Source organism: Salvia miltiorrhiza, chromosome 1 (assembly GCF_028751815.1).
Source record: "Salvia miltiorrhiza cultivar Shanhuang (shh) chromosome 1, IMPLAD_Smil_shh, whole genome shotgun sequence".
Lineage (NCBI taxonomy): Eukaryota > Viridiplantae > Streptophyta > Magnoliopsida > Lamiales > Lamiaceae > Salvia > Salvia miltiorrhiza.
In genome coordinates, this window is record NC_080387.1 from 36,452,237 (window position 1) to 36,465,630 (window position 13,394).

Genomic DNA, 13,394 nt, shown 5'->3' on the forward strand with positions numbered 1-13,394 from the left:
GTAATTAAATGCTTTGATTGAAATAGCTAAAAAAAAAAAAAAAAAAAATTCTTAATAAACCTATAAAATAAAGATCGTTTAAAGGGACACAAATGAAGAATTTTGGATTATCTTTGATTATTATAAACTAAAATTCAAATTCAAATTGAAACTCCTAAATACGAGTATAAACTATTTAAAATTTCAAAATCAAATGAAGAACTCCTAAATACGAGTATAAACTATTTAAAATTTCAAAATCAAATGAAGAACTCCTAAATACGAGTATAAACTATTTAAAATTTCAAAATCAAATGAAGAACTCCTAAATACGAGTATAAACTATTTAAAATTTCAAAATCAAATGAAGAACTCCTAAATACGAGTATAAACTATTTAAAATTTCAAAATCAAATGAAGAACTCCTAAATACGAGTATAAACTATTTAAAATTTCAAAATCAAATGAAGAACTCCTAAATACGAGTATAAACTATTTACAAAATTCAAAATCAAGAACTCCTCGATAAGAGTTTAAACTATCAAAATAAATTTCGAGACTCGTCTATTACAAAAGACGTTTCGTCCATAAACAAGTCTCGATGGGGCAATTTGTAGACAATTAAATTATCGTCGAATTAAATCGTGTCACGTGTAAATTCATGAATTAAATATTCAATTATATTTTCTATTTTATTAAATGGGATTTCATTCCTAAATTAAATAGATATATGATTAATATTTAATAAAATAAATTAATGGGCTTATTGGCCACCTAAGGCCCTAAGGCCCATACATGGAGGCCCAAAGCCCATAAAGCCCATGAAGCCCATCTCTAAAATCTATAAATAGAGGTGTTGGGGTGCTCATTATCACAACGTGAAGGAACGGAAGATCGAAGAGTATAAAGAATTCTCTCTAGTATCGCAAGTTGAAAGAAGCGAAGAATTGGAGAGTTCAAGTATTCTTCCAAGTATTCAAGTATCTTGAAGAATTCTATCTAGCGTTCAAGTCTTCTTCGAATCTTCAAGTATTTGAGCATTCAAATCTTCAAGTATCCTTCGAAATCTTCAAGCGTTCAAGTCTTCTTCGAATCTTCAAGTATTTGAGCATTCAAATCTTCAAGTATTCTTCAAGTATCTTCAAGTGATCAAACCTTCAAATCTTCAAGTGATCAAGGCGTTCTTACAAATTCCAAGAACGATCTTCCTCAAATCAAATCAACCAAGTCCCAAAGCTTCAAGGCGTTCTTACAAATTCTAAGGACGTTCTTCAAATCAAATCAAATCAAGTTCGAAAGCTTCAAGGCGTTCTTACAAAATTCTAAGGACGTTCTTCTCAAATCAAATCAAGTTCAACGTTCAATCCAAAATCACGACTTAAGTCCCTTGGATTGGCGTTATCAAATCAAGTATTTCAATAACCTTCGAGCTTGTTCAAGAATCAAATGGAAGAGAAGAATCAGAGGATTAACTAGAGATTGCAACCCGCATAAACTCTATCTTCAAATCTATCAAATTATCTTTGTAACGCGTTTTGTATTTTATCAAATTGAAATACAAAAATTTGTGTTTACAGCACGGAAATTAAGAAATTGATATTTTGTGTGTTAAGTGTAGTAGGTAAAAAAGTGAAAAAGTGAATAAATGATAAATTGTAACACCCCGCCTATTTATATTAAGTTTAGAATTTATTTTAAACTTAGATTAGGATGATTTACGCCGGAAAAATGAAAAATGATTTATATTTCAAATTCCAACAAAATTTCTTTTCAGAAGCCTTTATAAAAATTTAGTCTTTTGAAATTTTGTGCATTTCATAAATCGAATTATATGAATATGTGATTATTCTATATGATTAGTATTTATTTGTGCATGATTTAATTTAAGTCTATGTTAGGCTTTAATTATTTAAATGTGTTGGGCTTTGACAAATATTTATTTGGGCCTTAGTTTTTATTGAAATGATATTCTATAAATACCAAAGCCCAAACCAACCTCCTCCTTTGCACCACAGCCAAGTACAGCACGCATGCTGCTGCTTGTATTTCACCATGCCTCTACAATTGCTACACTATTCACCCCCATGCGTCCACTCCTGCAAGTCATCCAAAATCCCTATGATTAAGGGATTTTGGTTATTTTTTTTCAATTTTCACGTCTCACACTCACCATGCGCACCCACTCTTTTGACTCACAGTTATCAGCGCATCTCACCACCATGCGCGCCCACTCTTTTGACTCCTTCACCCACGCTTCCTACCATGCAGTATCTTTTGACTCCTTCACCCACGCTTCCTACCATGCCTTCTACTGCAGCAAGTACCTTACTCCCTTAAATATCTCCCTTATTTATCTAATTCCTCACCCCAGCAACGAAATTCCAACAGAAATAAGATCACCATACATAGCATATCAGTTAACACACAGCTCACTCCACTCTAGCAAGAACCACACCCGTGCAGAGAAAGTGAAGCCAACAAGCTTTAAATCACAACTTTGCATACTTTTAAGCTCAAGTGAGCTCCCTTCGCCGGGCCGTTTATTCGCCGACCGGCCACTAGGCTCTGAACCGAGAACGTGTACTCGTTCCTCCATCTTCAGGTTACCAAACCCAACAATCGAAAGGTCGAAGCCTTCTCTGTATTTTCCTGACCAAAGGCCGCAATATCCTTCGGCGGCCAACGTCGAATTCCCGACTTAGCAACCGGCCAACTTACGGCCTTCGTTTCTCACTATCCTTACGACGAAAAAGGATCGAGAAACCACCGTTGTGTAGCCTGATTTACCTCGCACGAGGAAAACTAAGTCGTAGACCTTCGCGGCTAAACACCATCGCGGAACGACGACCAGAAAAACCCCCGACGAACAACTTCCATTAGTGCTCACTTGGACAGGGGCTTTGTGACCAGGGGGATTAGCGCTGCTTTCCCAAGACAGGTTTATATGTGATTATGATCTTCAGGCTTTGCCTAACCAGGTTGGCTGGCCGGTGCTGACGGGACGGAGCTGAGGCTAGAGATAAATTCATATGTTAGACTTCCGCTGTAGCAATTACTTATATCAGTCTTTTGTTTTCCCAACTTAAGATCTTCATGTTAAATTTCAAACGATATACTTGATCGAGCTTAGACTTTTCACTACTAAATTTAGGCCAATGAATGTCGGTTGTCAGAAGCATGAAACAAAACTTGTGATCCAAAGGGGCATAGCCCGACTTTCTATCCTATTTCGGGTTTCAACAAGGTATTTTCCTTGTTTATTTCTATGAATTAGTTGCACCTCGATTATATTTATTCATTCAAGAATTGGGGTGTGACATAAATTTTTTACAATTTTTAAAAACAGGTCAAGTTTCGTGGGACAAACTAAAAAGGAAACCGGATCATGTTTAGTGGGACGGAGGGAGTATATTGGTATTTATGTATGAATAGGTTGATAAATAGTTGATAATCTATGTGTAATGTTTACGTGCCGGGACAAAAGAACAGACAAAAAATTTCTCCATCCGTCCACCAAATATATGCCACATTACTTTCGACACGAATTTTAAATAAAATGTGAGTGAAGTTGATAATTAAGTAAGAGTCTCACTTTAAACGTGAGTGGAATAATGTGGACCCTACTACTAAAAATAGATGTGGCATATTTTTTGTGAATGGACGAAAAAGAAAATTGTGGTATATATTTGGTGGACGGAGGGAGTACTAGCTATGCTTCAATAAATTTGTTCGTGTGTAAGTTTTATAGATTATTTTAAAAGAATAAGTAGAAATTTGAGTTGAATTTTGATTTTTCACACGAATTAAAAATTATTCCCTCTGTTCATAAAAAGATGTCATAATTTGTTATTTTAATCTGTCTACCAAAACATATGATAAAATTATTTTTAATAATAATTTGTGGGTCCATTTCTCATTCACTAATTTGTGGTCATTTTCAACACTCACTAATTTAATTAATTTTTTCCACTTTTCCTAATCGATGACCCTTTCTCCAATACTTAATAAACAATACTCATTCCGTCCATTATAAATGTCTCATTACTTTTGGGTACAGATATTAAGAAATGTGTAATTTGTAGATAAAATGAGTTGGTGGAAATTGTTTGAATATTAAATGTAGAGATATAATATGTTGTCAAGAAAAGAATGTAACATTTGTAATGAGACATCACATTAAAATTTGTACCATCATCTCCTAGGACATCTTTTCGTAGATGAAGGATGTATAACTTAAAATAAACGTTCAACTGTTCTAATCATATGACTTTCAATTTTCAGTAGACTATCATTATAATTAGTTGGATAATGTCTTAGTGACTAGCTAAAATAACATAGGCATATAACTGTTTTGTTTAGTACATCAAACATTTAAGTTATATAGATATTTTATGTGTCTACTTCAACATTTATTCGGGGACAATTAATATATGTGTGAAAAAAAAACTGAAAAATTATGTATTTGGAGTTAAATTATTTAATTCATGTGCAAAGTCAATTTGGTGAAATTGTATACTCCCAAATTATTTGGAGTATATTTAAAAGCACAATTATCTCTTCTAAAAAAATTGTGTTAGACTAATTTTATGCAATGTAGTAGGATACTAGGATTCATATCTTCAGTTTTTTTTTTTTTTTTTTTGTTCTAAAAATAATAATCTTGGATTTGTTTTTCTTCCAAATTTTCTACCACGTTAGCTTGGTTATCATGTTCTCTGTCCATAACGTGCAGCGTGGCTGAAACTCCAAAAGTACCCCTATCCCACCCCCACCCCCACCCCCACCCCCACCCCACCCTCTACCCCTCACCAAAACCCTGCTTGACATGCTATATATAGGCATAGATATATACACTTCAATTTGGGAAACAGTTCAGCTCTCAATAGACACTGCAAGCTGTGTGTTCTTGCAAGTGTAGGTGCTTTCTGTAAGTATAGGTTTAAGCATTCGAACAATTTCAGCTAATGTAGTTAATGGTTTTGTTTGTATGCTAATGTGAGTTTTGATCATGGATGCAGAGGTTCCAAAGCAGCAGCTATGGCGATGGACAAAACGACGGCGTTTTTGGTGTTTCTGTGTCTGTGGGCAACTGTTGCAGAAGCAGAGTACGTCAAATACAAAGACCCCAAACAGCCATTGAATGTGAGAATCAAAGATTTGATGAATAGAATGACTCTTGAAGAGAAGATTGGACAGATGACACAAATCGAAAGGAAAGTAGCCTCCCCTGATGTAATGAAGCAATATTTCATAGGTAATTTTGTACATTTTCATTATCCTCAAGATCTCTCTCTTCTTTTTTTCTTTTGGGTTTTGGAATTTGTGTAAATTTTCTGAAAAAGATTTGATTTGTTTTGAGCAGGGAGTGTGTTGAGTGGTGGAGGAAGTGTTCCTGCGCCCAAGGCTTCTGCTGCGGATTGGGTGAATTTGGTGAATGGTATTCAAAAGGGGGCTGTTTCAACCAGGCTTGGGATACCGATGATTTATGGGATTGATGCTGTTCATGGCCACAACAATGTGTACAAAGCCACCATTTTCCCTCACAATGTTGGGCTTGGTGTCACCAGGCAAGTATAGATACAACACTCTCTGTATGTATGTATCTGCATCAATGTGTGTGTGTGTGTGTGTGTGAAAAGGGCTTTCTTTAGCATGCGAGATTGTGTGTTTTAGTGGTTGATTGAAGTCTTTGGAATTTTGTCGAATGTGACTTTTCAATTTAGGCGTGTGTTTTGTCACTCTTGTAAAAAGCTTGTTTGCTTTGCCTAATTTCAACATAAAGTAATAATTTTGTCTTAACTTGCTTGACTACATTATGATATTAGTTGAAATCTCATTTTAGTCTTATCTGAAACAGTGAGTGAAGTTCAATTTTAGTGACATTGCTCTTTGGCAGGAATTTAAGAAAGTTTTGAGTGTTCAAAACACTTTCACTCAATGAAAAAAAATGGACAATTAATTTGTGATACTACTTTCAATTAACTATTTGATATGCCATAGTTATACTCTTTTAAGACTTAAATGAATAACATATGAGTTCTTGGATCCTTGTTCATGATAGAACTGTATGGATTAGTTGCTATTATCACCAATAATTCAAGATTTAGTTGCTAAATATCACCAATAATCATTGGTGAAAATCGTAAATAGGGATCCACAACTTTTGAAGAGGATTGGAGCTGCTACTGCACTAGAAGTTAGGGCCACTGGAATTCCATACGCCTTTGCGCCTTGCATAGCTGTAAGCCCGATTTCCACCCCCACACTTTCACACTGATTTTGATCAGCTGCTTCGTGTTTCTTGACTGTGTGATCATTTGTAACTTAATAGGTCTGTCGGGATCCAAGATGGGGCCGTTGCTACGAGAGCTACAGCGAGGATCACAAGATCGTTCAGGCAATGACCGAGATCATCCCTGGTCTGCAGGGTGATCTCCCGGCTAACTCCAAAAAGGGCATACCTTTTGTTGCTGGAAAGTATGTTTTCTTATTTTCTGCAAATAAAATTTCCCCAAAAATCTGTTTGAGAGTAGGTTTACTTTTCATCTAATTCACATGGGGATGTTAAGATATTAGTTGTTCTTTTCCCTTTTTCAATTCAATTGAATAATGTGTGTGACATAATTACTTGCCAATATTTGTTAGCATAAAAACTCCCAGACGAATGTGATGTTTGAAATTCCTTCATCATTCAATATCCACACTTACAACATAATGGGCTCTCATGATAATTATGGTGACCCATTATTTTTATTTTCTTTTCCTTGTTTCTTGACTTTCTTGTCGACAAATTTTCACAGCTTCACCTAGAAGCTTGAAATGTCAATTATGGTGGTGCTTGTATGATTTATGTGCATATCTTGTACTTGTTTTAGATGTGTGATTGACTATTATAGTTTTCCTATCAAGCTTTTGATAAAACTTGAGTTTGCCTTAAAATTTATAGGACCAACAAAGCAAAAAAAGAAAAAAACATGTTTGATTAACTGATCTCTTATTCTCATTATTTATCTTGCAAGATGAGCTGACAAAACTTGTTTTCATCTCATCAAAGGACAAAAGTTGCAGCTTGTGCAAAGCATTTTGTGGGAGATGGTGGTACGACGAGGGGACTAGACGAAAACAACACTGTCATCGACTCCAAGGGACTGTTTAGCATCCACATGCCTGCCTACTATGATTCTATCAGAAAAGGCGTTGCCACGGTCATGGTCTCTTACTCGAGCTGGAATGGCCTAAGGATGCATGCTAACCGCGACCTTGTCACCGGCTTCCTCAAGAACAAACTGAGATTCCGGGTAAATATTGACATTTCATCCACTTTTCAAGAATCATGATATAAAGAATATCTAATCATCTCCATTGATCAATTGTGGATGCACATTTGCAGGGCTTTGTGATATCAGATTGGCAGGGCATCGACAGGATCACAAGCCCACCCCACGCGAACTACACTTACTCTGTTGAAGCCGGAGTTCTTGCTGGAATTGACATGGTTAGTTTTACATCACACAAACTAGGAAACAAAGACACGGCCTAGCTAGCTTACACATTTCTTAACCTTTCGCAGGTTATGGTACCTGAGAATTTCCAAGAGTTCATCAACACTCTGACTTCTCTCGTGAAAAGCAACGTGATCCCCATGAGCAGGATCGATGATGCTGTTCGTAGAATACTTAGGGTGAAGTTCGTGATGGGCCTATTCGAGAACCCTCTAGCTGATCTCTCCCTATCAAGCCATCTTGGAAGCCAGGTTTGTCCTTGGTCGTCTTGTTTCTTTCCTTGCACACTCCACAACTTAGTCGCCTTCAGTGAAGCATGTTTTCTTCATTACAGGAACATAGGGAGCTGGCACGGGAAGCTGTAAGAAAGTCGCTCGTCCTGTTGAAGAATGGTGATAACCCAAGAAACCGGCTGCTTCCCCTTCCGAAGAAGGCACCCAAAATCCTAGTTGCAGGAACTCATGCTGATAACTTGGGATACCAATGTGGAGGCTGGACTATAGAGTGGCAAGGCGTGCACGGCAACGACCTCACAGCCGGTATGTTGCCAAAACAACGTCATTTTCGTTTTGATCACACAGACACAAATGTAATCTGTTGTAATGTGATGATGTTTACAGGAACCACAATCCTAGCTGCCATCAAGAAGACAGTAGACCCTTCCACACAGGTAGTCTTCTCCGAGAATCCGGATGCTGGGTTCGTGAAGGGCGGGGGGTTCTCCCACGCCATCGTGGTGGTGGGCGAGGTCCCCTACGCGGAGATGTTCGGCGACAGCACGAACCTGAGCATCGCAGACCCCGGGCCAAGCACCATCAAGAACGTGTGCGGAGCCATGAGGTGCGTCGTGGTGGTGGTGTCGGGGCGACCGGTGGTGATGGAGCCGTACGTGAGGCAGATAGGAGCACTCGTGGCAGCGTGGCTGCCGGGGAGCGAGGGACAGGGGGTGGCTGATGTGCTGTTCGGTGACTATGGGTTCAGTGGGAAGCTTGCAAGGACTTGGTTCAGGTCTGTGGATCAGCTGCCCATGAATGTGGGAGATGCACATTATGATCCTCTCTTCCCATTTGGGTATGGGCTCACAACTCAACCTACTAGGCATGGTTGAGAGAGAGAGAGAGAGAGAGAGAGAGAGGTAAATTGTTGATGGATTGTATTTTGTGTATTTAATTTGTGGAGAGAGAAATGGCTCAGCTGGGAACTACAGTTTAGCAAGTTCTTTTGCTGCTATGTGTACTACAGATTTTGAGCTATATGATGAGTATTTATTAATTGTTGCAACTATGTTTTAAGGTTGGATTTGAAGAGAGTACACAAAGAAATTTAATTATTTTTGGACGAAGGGAATTTGCAGGAATTAATTCTAAGAAATTCTTTAAGTACATTCATTATGTGACTTGTTTTTTAAGGAATATTATGTGACTTGTTAATAATAAAGTTTCTTAAATCCAAAATAATTTATTAAACTAAATAGGCAAAATCAAAGTTCAACTAATTAAAAGAGCCCATAATCATAATTAATTAAGCTTAAATTATAAGCCTTTTAACTACAGCCCAAATATTTATTGAATGGAAAGCCCAACATAAATTAAAGATGGCCCAGAGTATTAAATAAACTAAGGCCTAAAATCATAGGCCCAAATCTCTATCTCTCTCTCTCTTCTCTCACAGACTCACAAGCACAGACACTCATCTCTCTTTCTCTCTGTTATCTCACAGAACACGCACACACATAAAGTGACGCCGCCCCCCCCACCCTTCTTTGCCAAAATCCGGCGACACTTCGCCAGTCACCGCCACCGCTTGCACCCTCACTTCTCTCTCTTGCCTCTTCCGAAACCCCAAATTAAGGAAAATCCCTAAATTGAAAGAAACCCTCCCCCCATCCCCCCCAATATTTTATCTTCTTCTCCTCGATTCACGGCGAGCGAACGGCCGTTGGCTATCGCCGCCGCCGCCGCTTTGCATCTATCTCCCTCACAAACCTATTCTCCCTCTAACACACCACCCGTCTCTCTCCCCCTGAACCGAACAGCAATGTACTGTGTAGTGGCGCGGAGACTCCAACGCCTGTCTCTCTCCGCCTCTCCGACGCCATTAACAACAAGGTACTTGTGTTCAATCCCTAACCCCCTATCCTCCCAAAACGACGACGTTGAGAGAATCTTCCGCATAATCACCACTCCTTCAGACCCGAAATCCCTAAAATACTCCCTTAAAAATTCCCAAATCCCCCTTTCCAATGACGTGATTGACAAAGTTCTCAAGAGGGTCCGCTTCTCTCACTCCAATCCGCTCTCAGCCTTGGAGTTCTACAAATTCACGTCGCGAATAAATGGGTTTCTCCACACCCCTTATTCCCTCGACACCATGCTCTACGTCCTCGGCAGAACTCGGAAATTCGAAGAAATGTGGGAGCTTTTGCTGGAAACCAAGAGAAAAGATCAATCTTTGATAACCCCAAGAACTGTGCAGGTTGTTTTGGCTAGAATAGCTAAGGTTTGCTCAGTTAGGCAGACTGTTGAATCGTTCAAAAAGTTTAGAAAACTTGTTTTGAAATTTGATGTTAATTGTTACAATGCATTGTTTAGGACTTTGTCACAGGAGAAGAGCATGAGTGATGCTAGGAATGTTTATCATTCATTGAAGCATGAATTTAGGCCTAATTTGCACACATTTAATATCTTGTTGGCTGGTTGGAAATCATCTGAGGAGGCAGAGGCGTTCTTTGGTGAGATGAAGGAGATGGGAGTCGAGCCCGATTTAGTGTCTTATAATTGCCTCGTGGATGTGTTTTGTAAGGGGAGGGAGCTGCAGAAGGCGTATGAGTTGGTTGGTAAGATGAGGGATGAGGGCATTGATTTGGATGTGATCACATACACATCTTTGATCGGAGGGCTAGGATTAGTCGGGCAGCCGGATAAGGCGAGGGAGGTGTTGAAGGAGATGAGGGAGTATGGTTGCTACCCCGATGTTGCAGCTTACAATGCTGTGATCAGGAACTTCTGCATAGCAAAGAGATTAGGGGACGCGTATGCCTTGATGGAGGAGATGGTGGAGAAGGGGTTGAGCCCTAATGCCACGACTTTTAATGTCATCTTAAGGTCATTGTATTGGGCGAATGATTTGAGGAGCTCATGGGGGTTGTACCAGAGGATGAAGGGGATGGGGTGCTTGCCCAACACGCAGTCGTGTATGTTCTTGATCAAGTTGATGAAGAGGCAGGAGAATGTGGATTTGGCCCTTGAGCTGTGGGGTGACATGGTTGAGAAGGGATTCGGATCCTACATTTTGGTGTCGGATGTGCTGCTCGATTTGCTCTGTGACGTGGGGAGGCTGGAGGAGGCGGAGAGGTGTTTCTTGCAGATGTTGGAGAAGGGGCAGAAGCCCAGCCAAGTATCTTTTAGGAGGATCAAAGTGCTCATGGAGCTGGCTAAAAGGGATGATGCTCTTGCGAATCTGTCGGAGAAGATGTCTGCGTTTGGTCCTGCAATCCAGACGCGCAGGAGCTACGCAGACGAGCTAGATAGGCCCGTCTCTGGCACGATGATCTGAAAGAGATGTACGTTGTGTTCTTGAAATCAAACAAGAGACTTGCATTGTGGGAGGTGGTTTTTACTTTTCAGAGTGTATAACTATTTGGTTCATGGCAACAAAACATGCACTTCTTAATTGCTTTAAAATTATCTAGCAAACAACGATTTGACAAAATATATAGAAAATGTGAATAATTCATCTATTTATGTTTATCTTCAGATTTACTTAGGAAGAGTGTTTTGTCATTATTGTCCTTGTTTAACAAGATTGAAATTGGAATTTGGGTTCTCTTTGTAAGTGCGCATGAATACAGATCTGTAAATTGTAAAAATACACATTCTTCTGATAGCATAATATATCAAAATAAAATACTAATAAAAGCAAGTAAGCAGAATCAATCAGCATCAAACATATAAACAAGAAATGAAGAAGGGAAAAGAGAAGGTGAAAAAAAGAGACATACTATTAGATAAGTATTGGTCTAACACCATAGTAGTAAAATCATAAAAACATGATTGTTTTAATAAATTAGGAGGCATCAGTGTCGTTCTGTGCCTTCAACTGCATCTGCCTTTTCATTTCATCCATCTATAGTAATTTTTGAAAAACTCCACATAATGTATTAGACCTTACAAACTGTGTAACAAAATCACAATTCAAATTTGTGTTGCATATCAAAACATCAGCAAATATATATCTACCTTTTTCAAAAATGGTTTTCCCAATGTTAATGAGCTCCCTAGCAATAATGTCTATTGTTTGCTCTTTGCTCCTCAACTCCAATATGGCAAGCCTTTATCCACATATGCACCTGACACAACAAACAATAGCTCAATCACCATATGCAAATAAATTAGTACAGATTGAGTTTTCGGATTTCTATACATTTTATGAATTATTGTAATATTTTTTTTTGATAAATGAATTATTGTAATAATAAATCCACTTTTTCATTTATAGCAAAAGAAGCATACCCGTATAGTATCTTGAAACAGAAAAGTTGACATATACTCCCACATGTCGCTTATTTTTGCTTGTTTGTTGCGTTCGAGCTTACGGCGACGGAGTCTAACCGGCTGTTTAGCTTTCCTTACTTTTGCTTGTTTCTTTCGTTCGAGCTAACGGCGACGGCTTCTAACCGGCCGTTTAGCTTTTCTTTCTGGGATACTTGGCGACGGCGTATCACCGGCCATTTGTCCCTGTTCGGTCGTCTTTGCGGGGTGAGAGCCGGGTGGGTTTGGGGACGATGGTTAGGCCGGAGTTCCGGAAACTCACCCCTCCGCTCTCTCCTCCTTCTCTTTTCGTTTTCTAGACGGGTACTCTTTTTCCTTTCTACGGTTTTTCCCTCTGGGTTTTCCGTAAAAAGGTTTTAACGAGGCTCGGCCCTTAGTCTGCGTTTCTTGTGCTCTCAAGGGTTTTGTTTTTAGGTTTTTTCTTCTTTCAATAAAATCGTATTTTAATAATACTCCCACATGTCGCTACACTTGCAATAATTTATCAAAAGTGGTTTTTTTTTTTTAAGGTTAAATTGGTGATTTCAACTCGTAAAATTACCTTGAGATCGATGTTGTCCATCTGAATTCGTACATGGATTTCTGCTTTTGAAATCCCTAAGCAGATAAAATTTGAACTGCTTATTTATATCAATCTTGGCAACAAGAAATCAACACCAATGAAATTAAAAACCAATAATCGTACCTGGATACTTAAGACAAAAAAGAAAAACTAACGGCCGCATGTGGATGCGAAAAACCAATGCCCGTACAAGTTAAAATTACGATTTGTAAGGGTTAATTGTAGTTTATGGCTCGAATTTTAGAATCATTTGTGAATGTGGCCCAAACTTCAAAATTACAAAAACATAATCTGAACTTTGAAGTGATTTGTAAAATAGCTCAAACTTTAAAAAATATGAAAAATGACATGAACTTTAGGGTCATTTGTAAAAATTGGCTGAACTTTGGAGTCATTTGTAAAAATGACATGAATTTTAAAAAATAGTACCAAAAGATAACGTGAACTTTGAAGTCATTTGTAAAAATGATCCGAACTTTAAAGTCATTTGTAAAAATGGTATGAACTTTATAAAATATACAAAAAATAATTTAAGCACGAGGTATCTCAATTCTTTTGATTATGCTAAGTATAATATAGGATCTTCTCCTGTTTGGACGAGCGTGCGTGATCATGTGAATCAGTTGGTTGATGATTCCTATTCGTATATTGGTTCGGGAGCTGGCACGATGTTTTGGTGTGATGATTGGCTTGGGTATAGATTGGCAGACAAGCTGCAGGTTCCTCACTTCATGTTTGATTTTTTGACACAGGCCGTGGATGAGTATTTTTTTTATGGTATCTGGCACTTCACTGAAGATT

The 13,394-nt window shown here is 38.4% G+C and overlaps 2 protein-coding genes across 4 annotated transcripts; both read left to right on the forward strand.

Moving 5' to 3' along the window:
• The first annotated feature begins 4,554 nt into the window (after nucleotides 1-4,554).
• Nucleotides 4,555-8,762, forward strand: LOC131023090 (uncharacterized). Of its 3 annotated transcripts, none has more exons than XM_057952641.1 (10): nucleotides 4,555-4,893; nucleotides 4,998-5,233; nucleotides 5,342-5,546; nucleotides 6,130-6,220; nucleotides 6,311-6,456; nucleotides 7,034-7,277; nucleotides 7,370-7,474; nucleotides 7,550-7,732; nucleotides 7,816-8,020; nucleotides 8,102-8,762. In XM_057952641.1, exons 1-10 carry the CDS (start codon nucleotides 4,805-4,807, stop codon nucleotides 8,587-8,589), a joined length of 1,992 nt encoding a protein of 663 aa, XP_057808624.1. In that variant the 5' UTR covers nucleotides 4,555-4,804; the 3' UTR covers nucleotides 8,590-8,762. The 3 variants fall into 3 exon arrangements, with proteins under 3 accessions (XP_057808624.1, XP_057808618.1, XP_057808629.1); XM_057952646.1 differs by having other exon boundaries at nucleotides 4,882-4,906; XM_057952635.1 differs by having other exon boundaries at nucleotides 7,816-8,762.
• A 326-nt stretch (nucleotides 8,763-9,088) lies between these two features.
• LOC131023105 (putative pentatricopeptide repeat-containing protein At1g02420) lies at nucleotides 9,089-11,220 on the forward strand. The gene has a single exon (XM_057952649.1). It carries the CDS (start codon nucleotides 9,519-9,521, stop codon nucleotides 11,034-11,036), a length of 1,518 nt encoding a protein of 505 aa, XP_057808632.1. The 5' UTR covers nucleotides 9,089-9,518; the 3' UTR covers nucleotides 11,037-11,220.
• Nucleotides 11,221-13,394: the final 2,174 nt, after the last annotated feature.